Source organism: Thamnophis sirtalis, unplaced genomic scaffold (genome assembly GCF_051295495.1).
Source record: "Thamnophis sirtalis isolate CommonGarterSnake01/CBP01778 unplaced genomic scaffold, rThaSir2_p1.2 scaffold_2, whole genome shotgun sequence".
Classification (NCBI taxonomy): Eukaryota; Metazoa; Chordata; class Lepidosauria; order Squamata; family Natricidae; genus Thamnophis; species Thamnophis sirtalis.
This window is the reverse complement of record NW_028261382.1, coordinates 104,855,323-104,871,440: the sequence shown is the minus strand read 5'-3', so window position 1 is coordinate 104,871,440 and position 16,118 is coordinate 104,855,323. Positions and strand designations below refer to the sequence as shown.

General features: G+C 38.0%; 1 protein-coding gene across 1 annotated transcript in view; it reads right to left on the bottom strand.

Annotated features, from left to right (window-relative positions):
• The window catches only part of PTK2 (protein tyrosine kinase 2), a 175,890-nt gene extending 160,486 nt beyond the window's left edge, over nucleotides 1-15,404 (bottom strand). The window contains exon 1 of the mRNA XM_087706643.1: nucleotides 15,318-15,404. Coding sequence (XP_087562769.1) covers nucleotides 15,318-15,354 — 37 coding nt within the window. The 5' untranslated portion in view covers nucleotides 15,355-15,404. The remainder of the gene's footprint in view (nucleotides 1-15,317) is intronic.
• Between the last annotated feature and the right edge of the window lie 714 nt (nucleotides 15,405-16,118).

Below are 16,118 nucleotides of genomic sequence, written 5' to 3'. Positions count from 1 at the left end.
GACTCTGAACTGCAGAGAGGCAGAGCAATCTGCAAGTATATTTTTGACAATGCTCCCCCGAGTTTCAGTGTATCACAGAGCTCAAGAAACGCTGAAGCAATTTGTGAAATAAACTGCAATAGTATCGGAAGATCTTTTAAAAATGGAAAATTATCCAAATTATGGTCTTTCCATCATTCCTCCATCAACCCATGCATTGGCAAGAAAGAATGCCAATTACTCAAACTTCAAGACTGGCACTGGAAAGCACATGGCTAATTTACACAAGATGGTGATCTGAACTGAATTCACCTTACAATGTTTTTTCAAACAATCTTGCTTTCAAAAGCAAACATTTCTTTGAACATCTGAGTATGAAAGAACTCAATTTACTGCAGACATGGGCTTGCCAAAAAGCCAGATAAAACAACCACACAGCTCCTGTGACTTCGCAGAAACCTCATTTGAGTAAATAAGAAGGCAAACCGATATACAGATCATGAATATGAGAACAATTAACATCTGTAAATTAAGTTGCTGCTAAAGACTCTGGACACCATATACTGGCTGCAAGAAAGAGCTCCTACTATATATATTAGTGATCTTGCCAAACATATCTCTGCTACGGGCTAGAATCTAAAACCCAAAGGGAATATACTGTCCAATAGGAAAAGGCCTCAGAGATAAAAGGCAGGAATGTTTTCAAGTACCCAGGACCTATAAAAATGCCTCTCAATAGAAATAATCAATTTCAAGTTGTAGAAAAGCAAACATTTCACAGTAGCCACTGTGTCTTAGTTGACATGTCGTACATATTTTGACCCCTGTCAGTTCTGATTAATTTAATAATATTTCAGCCATTGGGCAGCAATGTTTTATGTAACTCCATTTTGGAATATTGAACTGTGGATGAGGTGTTTGTGTCTATAAAACAACCCCATCTACTTAGCCTTTTAAAAGGAAATCTGATTCTTTTGAGTGATGGGGAATTCTCACCCACCTTAGTAAAATGTTCTTCCTGACTTGTAAGCAATACTGAGTTCTTCCTGTACAGTGGTTTTAATTTTGATGTAAGACCAATTTGATTCAAATCAAACTGGTCCTAATTATGACACCTACAAAGCTGGCATAATACTGATTCAATATAATTTAATGCTTTAGTAAACAGTTTCAGCCAAGTAATTTCATTCTGGTGCAGAATGAATCTGCTTTGTCATTCTTTCAAACATCTTTTTCCCCCTCTGCAGCAACAATAAAACAAATAACACAACTTGGGAGCTGTTTCACTGTGTTCTGGAAAATAATGACTTTGCTTTGAACTTATCTACCGCTAATGGGCCCAAAAGGTAGACGGGCTCTAGGCAAGATTACTCATATTTCTGTTGTTAATCAGTTAACAGCAACATTCAAAAGGGAGACGGGGATTATTCAGTGTTTCTTAATGCCTATCATGCTACATCTGAGTTCAAGATAGAAAAACTGCCCAGAAAGCTCTTCCTACAGTCCTGGTTAATTGGACATAGAGAAGGGCAGTATCACCAATGGCAACATTATTTTGTTCGCTTCTCTTTTACGGGAGGGATGTCAGTCAAAAAAGAAAGATATCTATCTTTGAACTTAAATTCGTGAATTTTATTCTTGGAAGAAGAAAGGAAAAATCACATTGTGATCTAACCATCCATGGCATCATTGTATATCAAAGTTCAAAAAGCAGAAAAATGTAAAGCAATAGTTGGAATGTTGAAATTAGTAAAGGGTAACAGGCAGTGGTGGGTTCCGGATCTCATTGCAACCGGTATGGTTACAACAGGACCCGGCGTCCTCCACATGAATGCGCGCAGCGCACGCTTATGTCTCACATGCATCGTATCTTCCAGCGATGCCTCCGCAAGCCTCCGTGATGCTCCAGCTGCTTGCGGAGCGTCGTGCAGGCGCTGTATGCACCATGCGCGGAAACACCAAAAGTTTTAAAGGACAGGTAAGGAGTTTGGGCAGGCGGGTGGGCCCTCCGGAGCACCATACCGGAACAGTACATTTAAAATATTATGGGACTTTAAAAAGAAAAGATGGTGTAGAAACTGCTTTTCAAAACGTGGAGAAATAATGCAGTAGATAATTTGCTTCTTTAAATAGTCTCTCCAGTGGTTGTCACAAACACGCACAAACACACCCCTCTGGCGGCAATGCTCCCCTTTCCATCTTAAAAGAAGTGCTCTCAATTCATTACAAATTCCAGAGACTGCTGTCAAACCAAATTCATTCCTGGTGTGGCTGAATTTGTCAACTGTCTCAATAATCTAACTGCTTGCGGGAATTTCTAAATCTTAGTTCCTGATCTTCAGAAAATTGTGAAGTATTTGCAAAGGTCAAAAACTAAAGAGCACTGACAACAATTACATTTTCAAAACTAATATATAACGGTGTGCTTATGAATGAACCTATCCAGCATAGCACTATTAATGCATGTCCATGTTTAAACAGTTGAAGTGTATCTTCTCCTAAATGTCCTGGGCAGATTAATCAATTTACATGCATTAACATAACGACACTGGGGGCTTTCTCAATATTGCATAACAATTTTTAACTTCAAGGACTAGTATTAATAGTCTCTTTATTTGACGGGGTACCTCTTGACAAGAAAAGAAATGTAGCTTTTGAATGTGTGTATCTGTAAAATATATATATTACTTGTTACAACGAATATAGAACCCAAATTAAATTTTCCTACTTTAATCAAAAGGTTTGCATTTATTTCTGCTCCCAGGTACTACAGGAACAGAGCACATGTCAGATACCTTGCAGGGCAACAGTTAAAGCGCTGTGCACATCTTCATCAAATATTTTGCTTGGGGCACTTGTGTGAATGGAAAGGCAATTAATATATTTTATAAATGTTATCACACTTGAAGGTTAAAGCTGGTAAACCAGGAACTTCAGTGCTTCAATTTTCATGTTAAGATGCAAGCACGTTTCCCAACCTAATCGGTGTACCTTGCCTTAAAGGACTCTTCGAGCAAATTAGGAATATCGTATTAAATTTTGCATTTAAGAAATCACAGCTACATTTCAGTCTTTTCTCCAAACTATTACTCTGCTGATAATACTATTTCCCCTATATTGTGGGGCAGAGCTCCCCCCCCCACCGTGAAGCTTTCCATTTTGATAAGGAATAAGATCCAAGCCAAGCATTTTTAATAAAGCCAATAACCAAATGAGAATGCAGTTTTATAAATGCAAAGATGGCACATGGGATCAAATACATGGTAATCTGGGAGAATAAAGTAGTGACAAGGTATGGATGAGATTAAAAATAACAATGATCATGACAGTTTAATCTCAGAGCTCATACTCAAAGTTTGAATTGAAATGCCTCTCAATCTTTTATTTCTTCTTCAATCAAGCTGTTTCTCCCCAAACTCTCAAGCACAGGGGCTGAAGAACGGCTTGTTCACCTTGTCTGTCAGTGGCCATCTGTCGCAGCGAATATAGGCTCCATTTAATCATATATTACGCACACAAATAGAAGAGATGCTCCAAGGATCTTCACAAAGTACTTAAATAAATTATTTCATATGGTTTGCAACTGTTGAAATGTATTTCAATGTTTCTAGCTAGACTGAGTTATTATATATACAGTAATACTTCTATTTATTAGGATATTTTCCTGAAATTAGCAGTTCATAATTGGCTTTGTGCACAAGTTGCTATTTGGAAAAGGCACTGCACAAACTAGCCTGAACCCATACTTAGAATACATCCACCAGAATGCATTTAAATGTATCTACTCTAAACGCAATTAAAGTCCAATATATTTAAAGAGGAGGAGGAAGAAGAAGAGAAAGAAGAGGAGGAGGAAGAAGAGGAAGAGGGAGATGATTGGTGAAAGGTAGTAACTACATCCTACTATACTATACTATACCAAAAGGCAGCACCAGCTTATTAGCAATTTACCACAATATAGTCTTTCCATGCAGGTTTTTCTCATATAAAGATTTTCCCCCACCCCACTTCAGTCTTTTATATTGTATTGTTAAATCCAGGCAGTTAAAAGTGTTGCTCATCATTTCTCCCGCCCTCCAATTTCACACACAGCACACAACACAGTAGCCTTTCCTTCTGAGCTTATCACAAGCTGCAGCGAAGCTGGTGAAACTCCTTTTGTCTCCTTTCACTCCAAAGTCCGGCAGAGCAAACAAAAGGCATCCATCACTAAGTCCATTAGCTTCAGCTGACGAGACAATTCCAGCCTGCCAGATGGGTAAACGTATTTTGCTAACTCTGGCTACAGCCACAATAAATCCTAACAGGGCAACAGCCCTTTTGAATCTCTTCCTGTTCAAAATTTTGTGTGCCCCTCCTGTTCACCTGAAAGCTTCCTGGTCTAACATTTATTTTTATTCCTACATCAATAAGCCTCTCTGAAACTTTCCCTATGTATTCTCACAGAGAGAAGCAAGTAAGATGTAATGAAGCTATAATTTTCCTTTGACAAAAAAGGGGCACTCTTTTATGTTTCTTCGATAAACTACTTAACAAACAGTCACTAAAGCTTGATACACAAACTTGCATGCACTCACCCACTTAGCTAGAACTGAGAAGAAAATGACCATCAGTCTGAGCTTCAAAGTCTCAAAATGCAAACTGAAGCGTGATAACGCCAAGAATCAAGAAATGATACGATTTTAAATACAATTTTCTGCAGACTATCATTTTAGAGCTAAAGTGAAAATTATTAAATTTCACAAATTTCCTGTTCTCCCAGTAGGACATCAACGTGGCCTTTTTAATCCATGACTATATCAAGCATTACAAACATACATTGCAATTTTCAGTAAATATTTTTTGTAGTTGTAATATTTCTAGAGCTGGATGTCAGCTCCCCTGGGCATAATTTGTTTAATCAATATATTGGTGATACTTTAGTCTACAGCGGTGGATGAGCTCACCCAGTGGTCTCAAGTAGATGTAAAAAGGAGAGGAAAAGCCAACAAAAATCAAATACCGAGGAGCCAATCAGAAGGGTGCTTTTCTCCTTGTTCCCATGTGATTTTTTATTTATTTCAAAAACAATACAAGAAGAGGACAGTCTCCCATTTTGCTTTTAACTCAATTCTGACAAGACAACAGGATTGTAATTAAACAGGTAGGAAGATATTATTCCTTCTGATGTCCTATTCAGACATCAGGAAGCCTTCTGGATTTAGCATTGTGGTCAAAAGTCCATTAGCAAGTTGTCATCAACATGCATCAGTTGTTTCTCTTTTGCCCACTTACTCTTATATTCCAACAACATATGCTACATGGGACAACTTTTGAGGAATGCTTCAAAGGATACATACATGGAAAGAAAGTAACATGTATATGACTCATGACAAAACAAAGAACCACTTCTGCTTTTCTGACTGACACTTGGGCTGAACTGGCTAAATGCCAGGATAGCTGCCCCCAACCTTTTAGGCACCGGGGACAGGTTACGCAGACCGCAAGGGATGTGGTTGTGTGTGCTGCTTGCATCCCACAGATAGGGCTTCACTTTTTTGTGTGGTCCGGTTTCGGACATGCTGTGGCCCAGTGCCAGTCCATGGACCAATTATTCGGGACCCCTGCTCTAGGTAAAGGTAAAGGTTCCCCTAGCATAGACGTGCTAGTCGTTCCCGACTCTAGGGGGCAGTGTTCATCTCCAAAGCCAAAGAGCCAGCGCTGTCCAGCGCACGGAAAATTGTTACCTTCCCGCCAAATGTGGTTCCTATTTTTCTACTTGCATTTGTAAGTGCTTTCGAACTGCTAGGTTGGCTGAAGCTGGGACAAGTAATGGGAGTTCACTCCATTATGCGGCGCTAGGGATTCGAACCGCCAAACTGTCGACCTTTTGCTCGACAAGCTCAGCGTCTTAGCCACTGAGCCACCTGCTCTAGGAAACTAGCAAATAGCCACAATTCAAACCCATAAGAAATCTCTCAGGATATGGAAATGCCTTATATACACACAGAGGATGAAACTGGCCAAAGGTAACAGCCATTCAGGTAAACTTTTATTTCAGGATACCAGAGATTGCATCTACTACAGGTATCCCCACATATTCTTATAATCTACCATTAAAAGTACATTAAAGTGCAGTTTGGTAGCACTGTAATCTGTTGTGTGATGGTAGAAAGTCTACTTATTTATAAGAGGATGGCACGGCAGCTTTTCTGATGCATTATTGGAAGTGTAGAATCAGATTGCTTAATGTTAACAATTAGTATATCACTTGTTCTTTGAAAATTGTCCACATATAATGTAGACTATAATTACTAAGTTTGAGTAATATTCATCAAGGTGACACTGCAGAAAGCAACAAAACACTAGAGCACTAGGATTAATTAGGGGACCATTTTTTTACCCCATTTCCCAATATTTTGTTGAGAGGAATTTTTATCTGACTTAAGAGTGCCCTGTTAAAAGCGTAGATTAAATAATTTGGTTCCAGGGCTGTCATATCTGGAACCAACATATTAGGCATACACTGTATTAGGGTACTATAATGGTGGCAGAAGACTCTTCTTCGTTCTTTTTATTTATTCGACAAGGCTGTTGCATTTCAGTTTTAACATTTTGGTCGGGTTTATGTATTTTGCTAGATGATAAGCCACAACTGACAGATCTAATAATTTGGGTGTCAGTATTACATTAAAGCAATACTGCTTAATGTGATGTTTTGACACCCGGGCTATGTCTAAGGGCGTTATTTATTAATAATATTTTCAAGTTCCTATAAAGTGTCAACGACCATTACATTCCAGGGTATCTGAGATAATTTGAGTTGCTTGAGTTAAAATTACATTTAAAAAAAGATATGTGCCAATATGTCATAGTCATATCACCTCAGGTCATAACTGCTGGAATTCAGTGGTATGCTTTCCTGCCATTTTGAGGTATAAGCTCTACATTCGATGCGACACCATTTCAAAAACAAGAAGAAAACTAAACTCAGTCTCCACACTTAATTAAAAAAAAAGACAGGCTTCTACCATGTGTATTTTGCCTCACTTTACATCATTTTAAACATTTAGACATCAATGCCACCAATCAATCAGGATGCTTATAAGTCTCAAAATTGTTATCTACCTCTGGATTAGCATTTGAAGATTTAAAAAAATTGAATTGTTGGTACAATAAAAAAAAGTACCAGTATATTTAAAGCAAGATAACTATAAAATATTCTACTAAATGTTCTACTAAACTTCTATAAGTTTACAATTCTCACGTGTTTTTTACCTTTATACTGTTTTCTTTGCTCCTTCTGGAAACGCTGGGAGTTATTGGAAACTGTAATTAACTGGATGACCAAAGGGGGCGCTTGATAGTTAGGCACCCCTGCAGAGTTAGTGGGTGTGTTCAGAGGTGGTATTCTGCTGGTTTGGACTGGTTTGCCCAAACCGGTAGCAGCAATTGTGGCTGGCTCAGCCCACCCGCCCCGGCGCTATGCCATCCCATTTAGTCACTTTTTTTAGCCAAAGAACATGCACAAAGGCCGAGCGCATGTGCAGATGCATGCACAGTCCCATGTGCAAACTGGTAGGGAAGGTAAGTAAATACCTTCCACTTGTATCAATTGGGTTTATTAACCTGGAGACTGGAGGGGGCATTCAGAAGCAGGGGTGTGTTTGCTTAATACAGGTACTTACGACCACAATTAAGCCCTAAATTTTTGTTGCTAGGAGTTGTTAAGTGAATTTTTATCTCATTTTATGACCTTTTTCACCACAGTTGTTAAATCACTCATGCGGTCATTAAAAGAATCTGGCTTCCTCCACTGATTCTCAGGATTGAAACTATGTATATCAGCGACATTTAGTGATACTTCCCTTTTCCTATGAACCTGGGATAGATTGTCTAATAGAGAAAGTAGAAGAGGAAATGAGAGAAGCATGACTCAAAGCAATTCTACCTTCACCGCACTGGTTAAGAATTGAGCATGAAGACTGTTGTGACAGACTTTCGAGATTGATGGCCGCACTTGTGAAGTTGACGAATTAAAGAAAGAAAAATCATTTGATTTCTTTGCTAGTAGGGCAGTGATGGTGAACTTTTTTCTGCCAAAATTGTGAGCATGTACATGTGCCCACACCAATTCAATCCTCCCTGCCCACCTATACATGTGCACACACCCGCACATTTGCACACGACCCCTCCCCAGGCCTGGAGAGGGCAAAAATGGCCTCCCCTGCACCCCCCAGAAGCTGGAAACAGATTGTTGGCCCATTTTTCCCTCCCCCCAGGCTTCAGGAACTCCTCCAGAGGCTGGGGAGAGCGAAAAACAGGCCCAATGGGCCAACTGGAGATTCATTCCCAAACTTTCTGTTGGCTCGTTGGGGGGGGGGTCGTTCTCCCCAGCCTCCGGAGGCTTTCCTGAATCCTGGGGAAGGCAAAAACGCCCTCCCCCGGCCTTCCAGAAGTGAAAAAATCAGCTGGTCAGTGCGCACATGCTTGCTGGAGCTGACTGCTGGCATGCCAGGGAATATGGCTCCGCGTGCCCCCTGTGGCAAGCATGGCATAGGTTTGCCATCAAGGTAGCCTTGAATCCGTCTCTGCCAAAGGAATGCTTCAGCGCAACATATCCCCGGTGTAATTAAATTAGCATTAATCTAGGCCTCCTTCTCATGTTTCCCCCTCCCCTTGGGCTAGTATAGCTCTTTTGCAATCTCTGTTCCTCCTGTGTTTTTCTAGAGCATGTTAGTCATTGAATGCCAGAGCTGGAGAATGGATGGAGAAATGCCATCTCTGAAACGAGATTATACTCCTGCTGAAGAATCGGGGTTGCATCTTTGTAGTCCTCCTGAATCCAGCACTGATGCTGGACAATAGTGTAACATGATTGTGGTAAGATGGGCGGCAAACAAATTTAATAGACAAACAAGCAAACCTCAATGGCAGGGAAAACCTTCTAATGGCTGCAACTGAGAAGCCAATTACATGCTTATTTAGAAGACAGACAACAGGGTTCAGTGACTCACTAGTTATGCACTCAAGGTTGGTTATCGTAATGCACCGTACACAAAACAGTTCAGAAATTGAAACTAGGACAAAGCAACAACATAGCTGGATGCGGTCCCTTCTGAAGGTCCTCAGAACCGCCATGTTCAAACAGCTTCACTAGTTATCTTCTGAGCCTTATATCTACACTATCAGAATGCCATATGTAATCTTACTTGGTTAGGACCAAGTTACTTGCAAGACCTCCTACTTCCTATTGCTTACTCTGCAGTTTTAGTTCATGATCCATCATGAATACATTTGTCATTCAAATTAATTCTATTTTTTTTCTGCAGAAGGGCCCATGTTGTGAAATACATTGCCCTGAAACTGAAGAAAGCTCCCCCTTTTTGACAGTTTAGGAGGTTCAATATATTTGTCTACCCAGATCCTTTAGTATTATAAAGTCATTTTTGAAATAGTTTTTAACATATAATATTTATTATTTCATAATATTTTATTTTTCTGCAACATTTTAAATTTTATTTAAATTGTCATTTTCTTTTTTAATTCTATTTCTACAAGGCACTCTAGACTGTTATAAAACTGAGTGGCATGCAAATACTCTAAAGTAATAAATAAAAGCCAAATCAAAATCCATCACCTCTTGTTTCCAATTGGTTTTCCCAGATCAAGTAGAAATTTAAAGGCCTAGCATACTTGGGACCAGTGGTGGGATTCAAGTAATTTAACAACCGGTTCTCTGCCCTAATGACCAGCTGGGTAGGCGTGGCTCAGTAGTCATGTGACTGTATGGGCATGGCCAACTCAAGGTTACTCAGGTCGATGGACGCTTCGCCTTAGTTGTTACAATGGTAATAAGGGTTAACTGGAGAGGCAGTTTCTGTAAGCAGGGCAATAAAGGTTAGGCTAGAAACACCAGAATATTTCCTTCCTGCTTTCCTTACAGGATTAGCCCTGTAAAGTGGGGGGGGGGGGATTTCTTCCAACAACCGAACTGCTTAGAAAGTTCTCCGAACTGCTTAGAAAGTTAACAACTGGTTCTCCTGAATAGGTGTGAACTGGCTGAATCCCACCACAGCTTGGGACTATACATCCCTACCAAAGATATAAAATCCTTCTTTGATCTAAATATATTGAGATAGTGCTAGTCAAAGAAGAAATCGAGCAATTCTTCTACAAGAGATTGACTCCTAAAGAATATAAACCAGTTTTCAAAAATTACCCTGTTCGGCTGAGTTGATAAATATAGAAAATCATGCATAGTCTTTATTCTTCATTTAGCCCTCACATACAATTTCATCTATTAGACAAACACAGAACTGAAATGGAGGGAACAAAGAAAGTCTGTAGTATAAAAATAATCAATGTCCCTGACTTTTCTGGAACCATCATACACAGATATATATGTTATGTAAACTCTTCTATCTCATCTAGTCATAACATGACGCAACCCGGAGGCAGCAGGTTCACGCCTGCACAGAATCTGTCTGGTGTTGTGGGAAACAAGCAGCTTAAAAAACTCCCTGCTTCTTTCCTAGAGAGATAAGTGTGCAATCCAGTTGCTGATATGATTGTATTGCATCACGTGGAGTAGCCTTGCCACCAGCAAGTAAATATATAGTCAAATGGTTAACCCTGCCAAAACTATGGATTTACGCCAAAACCTCAAAATGAATCCATTTCCAGAAGAAAAGCTGCAAAAAAAAAAAACAAAAAAAAAACCACTTTCCTGATGAAAGCTGGGAGAAGAGAATGAGTTATATTAATGCTAGATTAATTATGAATTATTCATAGGTTGAAATTTTCTTTAACTCATTTTAATTGCTTCCCAAATGGTGCAAAGCGGGCAATTATACAGATTTTATGTATATTTGGATAATTTGTTCTGACATAATCTGTGAATATGCTATCAAGCTGCAAATGCCTGTTAGGACACAATGCAGCAATGAACTTAAACAGAAGACTGGAACAACTACATTTTTAGAACCAACTAGCTCCTTTTTTTCTGAATATGAGAGCAACATTCCTCATAAAGAAGATTTTGATAAAGCAACTGCTATTCCATTCTGCTGTGAACTTGAGGCTAACAAATTGTGATGAGAGAGCGATCAGCTGACACAAATAACGAACAAATTCCCCTTCAAGTAAAGAGTTCTCTCCATATCTGTCTGAATCTGTAAATCTTCCCTCAAAGCAAGTTTATTTTAGGGTTTTAAATTATTGATGCAAAGCAAGATGATTTAGCATCAACAAAATTGATTTTGGGTTGAAATTCCTGAATACAACGAGAATGAAATAAGTTGCCCTAACGGTACTACCATTTTGTAAAAAATTCCTTTTTTCTATGCATCCACTATTCAGAATGTTTTTTTTACTCCACAATAACTGCAACAAAAGCATTGAAATCAACTGCCCACAATTTTAAAAAGGAAAAACAGGCTTCAAGGAAGAAACAAGCACTAGAGTTGAAGACAATATTAGTGTACATGTTCAAACTTCTAGTTTCATTCAACCAAAGAAAGAGAAAAAAAATGTGGATTTATTTATGTATAAATTTATTTATAAAATGCATTGGCTGCCCAATAGTGAGCATGAATGTAATTTTGAGCAGAGAAACAGTAAAAGGGAGAAAACTACCTTCCCGTGGTGGGAGGTAACAGCATTGGGGTCTGCAGGATCTTGGCACTTTCATCAAAATGACAAAAGCTTGGTCCTTTCATGTTGCGTGCAAAACCACAGTGCACAGAAAAGGGGAAAAGAGCTTGCACTGTCTAATATGTAGGACACTACTTCTGTCTTTCTGCCCCACTCCTTTGGCAGATACTATAAAATTACAAAATTTTAGGGGTGTTTGTTTTATTTTTTGTGAAATATACTCAGGTTTGTAATTGAAAGCTCTGAGGCATTTTCCAGAAAGCAGTTTTAACAGTGAATGTATTGTTCCCTCCAAGGCCATTTTAGCATGTATGAATTCAGATCCATTTACTTAAGCTATTTTGATTCAGGAACTTTTTATCGTTAATGTATAGTAAAATACATCCTCTGGAGATATTTCTTAGTAAATATGCACTTATCTGACATCATTTTCAGCAATTTCTCAACAATGCAAAATGGGGAATTCATAAAGAATTTGTCTTTAAATGTCTTCACTTCATCTAGTCACGTTTTCAAATCTACCCATACACTTGCAATACATGGCTAACATTCATATAACTGGACTGGTGCCAACAAGCACATTAAAATATAATTCATTCAAGTTCTAGCAAAAACCCACAGAGGCTGTATTTGTGTTGGTGACCCTACAGTAGCCCTAAATTATAAGAGAATGGAATGGAATTGGAATATAATTTTATTGTCACTATAAATGTACACTATATGAAACATCACAGTCTGTTTAGAATATATATATATAGCCCAGGGGGAGGTGGAGATCGTGCAACTTTACAAGATGGATGGCATAAGGAACAAAGCTGTTACAGAATCTACCATAGTAGTCCTGCTATAGGTACTTCAAAATTTCATCCCAGAGATAAGCAACAGAAACAGGCCATGAAGCGGGTGTGTGGGGTCACTAACAATGCTTCAAGCTCTAAGCACATAGAACTTATAAGCAGCATCCTGCATAATGGGAAGCAAGCTTCCTATAATCTTCTAAGCTATCCTTACCACTCTCTGTATGGACCTTCTATCAGAGGCACTGATGCTATCTAGTCTTCTTAATAAATATTGATTTTATATCATCAGTCCTATTTAAGCTAAAGGAAGTCCCATTTCAAATCTGATTTAAAAGAAAGCATGAAAACATGTTTAGGATTACCCTTTTTAACCTGTTGATTTCCTGATGTGCTGGACTTCAACACTCATGAACCACTACGAACATGGCCACTGTTATGCCTGGTTTGTAGGCATCCTGGCCATACTATGACAATCACTGGGAATGTTAGATAGTTGTTCGAGACTTTCACTGTCTCTCCCCCACCCCAGTCACCCCTAAGAATTATATGGATATGCCCTTTCAATTTTCTTGGCAACATTTTTGGAAGTGGCTTACCATAGGCTTCTTCCTACAACTGAGAGAGAGAGGGCTAGTCCAAAGTCATCAGTTGACTTCATAACCTAAGATAGGACCATAACTCAAAATCTTCTGAGCTCACATCTTTAAACCCTAAAACAAACAAGTTCTCTCAATCTGTTAACAATACAGTTTGAGTTTTTGGTTTCAGTTTTAATAGGATCATTTTATTACATAAATAGTTCTGTATTACATGGAAGTTATAGCTCTACAATTTAAAAAAATATATCTCAAAAGTTAACTATTCCCTGAATAGTTATACAATTAATATTCCTCTGTTATATATTAAACTGTAGTTTTTAAGATTCTGCTATTGGGAGGGAAAGTACCTATTTTAAAATAAATAAAACATAGATAATGCTTTTGAATTAGGATATTAAATGCACACTTAAGGTCTTCGGTAATAAACATTGAAAATAATTAAATAGCAAAGGGAAACAAAGAATTAAAATAGATTTGAAAAACATCTGACTATGGGTAAGCATTAGTAATGAGTCAGTCCATTTTGTTTGATAACACAATATTATATAGCGAATCATTCCTTCATGAAAACTTTTAAGTAGTTCTTTATATGTTTTTTGAACTAGTTGGGTAATGGTACAACTATCCCACAGGTTTTGGCCAAACATGTGTCTATTTTCCCTTTGGTTTTATTATTTGGGGACATCTATTGCATCAATGCCTTGGATATGATTCTTCAAACTGAAGTTAACATCTTACAGGTAGAACAAACATATGAGTAACTTAATTATATAATTTCTATTTCTTCCACCAAAAGAAGATACCTACACACACGAAATGCATCAAACATTTAGAGAAATAATATTATTCAGAACATGTAGGTAGAAATTCCTTCGCAGTTTTAATTCCCAAAGGAGTCATCATTTTTCAGTGTTTTTGACATAAATTCAGACATCAACTAGAAGGAAACTGCTATGTTGAAGATAAACTTCTCATAACATCCCAATAATTTTATTCTGTTTAGATCAACCGTCCAAATGCAGTACAATTAAGAAGGTAGCAATTATCACCTTGAGTTGCCAGCGATCGCTTTTTAGCAAGGGAAAAAGCTCTTTGCAGAAACATTCACGAGACAATCAGACCACAAACATGCTTGCTTGCACACATTTCAACATCTGCTAATCAGTCACGCCGAATGTCAGTATTTTACAGTCTTGGTCCAAGAAGTGACTGTAGCAGTAGTGCAAAACAAGATTATATATACACTCTTAAGCACAGGTACAGGGTAAACAATCCGTCCTTCAAAGGTTTCAGCTCAACTTGCATCACCTGGATGTGGCACCATTTTCTATTAAAACTTCCCCTTCTGCCCAATAAAAAAACAGCCTTAAGCTACCGTATTGGTTGGACATAATGACCTAATTATAGATTATCGCTAGCCAAATAGATAAATTTGTAAAAAAAATTAAAACAATATTCTAAGATGTGAGAAATATTTTGCAAACAAAGAAAATGCATTTACGGAGACACAAAGGTTTACAAATTGTCCTGTTCACAACTGTTTTGTTGCTAGCTTAGTCCAGACTATAACAAGTATATTTGGGCAGTGAGTGGGTGGGGAAAAAACATGCATGGCAGTAGCTAAAACTAAGTAGGGAAAAGAAGACACTGCAATGATATGGGGGTGGGTGGGATTGCAGTTGAACTGGTTAGACAAATGCTGTTGACAGTCTAAACAATATTTTGAAAAGTATACTTCCAACAATTAGTAGACAGGAATAGACACATCAGTTGCTGTTACAAATATAGGCTATGAAGAAGAAGAAGAAAACAAAAAATAGCTCCTTACTTCCTCCCCAGTTCTGTTCTACAAGTATTAAACAGAACAGGAAAAGCACACCTTGTCCAAAATAGTATTTTAAAAATGGGAGGAATAAAGTTTTCTTTATATGGCAATGTTCAGCCACTACCTACACAGATAAAGAGTTCATCCATACCATGTATCTGTTATTCATGCCCCATAATCCTAACAATTTAGTGTACATTTTTCCAAGTTTACAGTTGGAATTTTTACAAAAATCAATTAAACGTAGAGGAAAGAAACAATTCTGGGACAAAACGTGGAATGTGAGAAACTTCAGATGAAGTTTTCTTTATGCTACTATCTCCCCGTTATTCAAGAGCTTTCACTACAACTTAGAAACCAGACATTTGAAAGACAAATGGAACTTTCATTTTCATCAGAAATTTCCCCACAATCGGCTGGTCATTTTCCCCCCAAGTTACTTGATCGCTCCTCAGTCATCCAATAAATATGCATACTTACCATTACTTGCACAATTTAGAAATCCAAGAACCTGCATTTCCCCTTGCAGAGGATTAAAGCCTGAAGTGAAAGAAGTGGCCCTTAATTCCCTTGTTGTAGCTATGTCTGCTGCTCTGGGCTCCTCCTGTCAACTCTCTAAATACCCAGGAGTTCTCAAATTTCACAGTAGGCAGAAATCAAAACACACCCTTGCTTCAAAAACAATTTACGCATCTTTAATGATAAGAGGGAATAGGGCAAAACCAGTACAAGTTTAACTGTTATAGAGACGTGTTTCACCCTTTTATTTTTTTAAAAAAACCCTGCTTATTGTTAGAAGTTCCTTCAGCCCATGCTAATGAACACAACTTTGCAGAGATACTGAAAATTTGCTAAATTTCCAGTTTGTTGGGTTCAACCCTGAAAAGCCTGAAGCAATTCCGCCTCTAACACACAAACACACACATTTCTAGGCTCCTACAACAGATCTACACTTTCTGGTTATGGTACTCATCCTCCTAATGTATTTAGCATGCACTTTACAGTCTGAACCAAGTAATGTGTTGTTGGATTTCCTATGCAAAACTAAGATATTAACAAATGACAAAAACCACAGAAAGCTCAGTAAAATGAAAAATGATTCTATTTGTATGGCTAAAAAAAAATAGAATACAAATAGAATAGATCACTGATCTATTCTCTTAAACAATACTGTGTTTTAACATTTACAAAACTGAAAAGGAAGTTGAATATACTCAGAAAATGTCAGTTCATGAATTTTTCATACAAGTTAAATTTATGATTTAAATATTTAAATCAAAG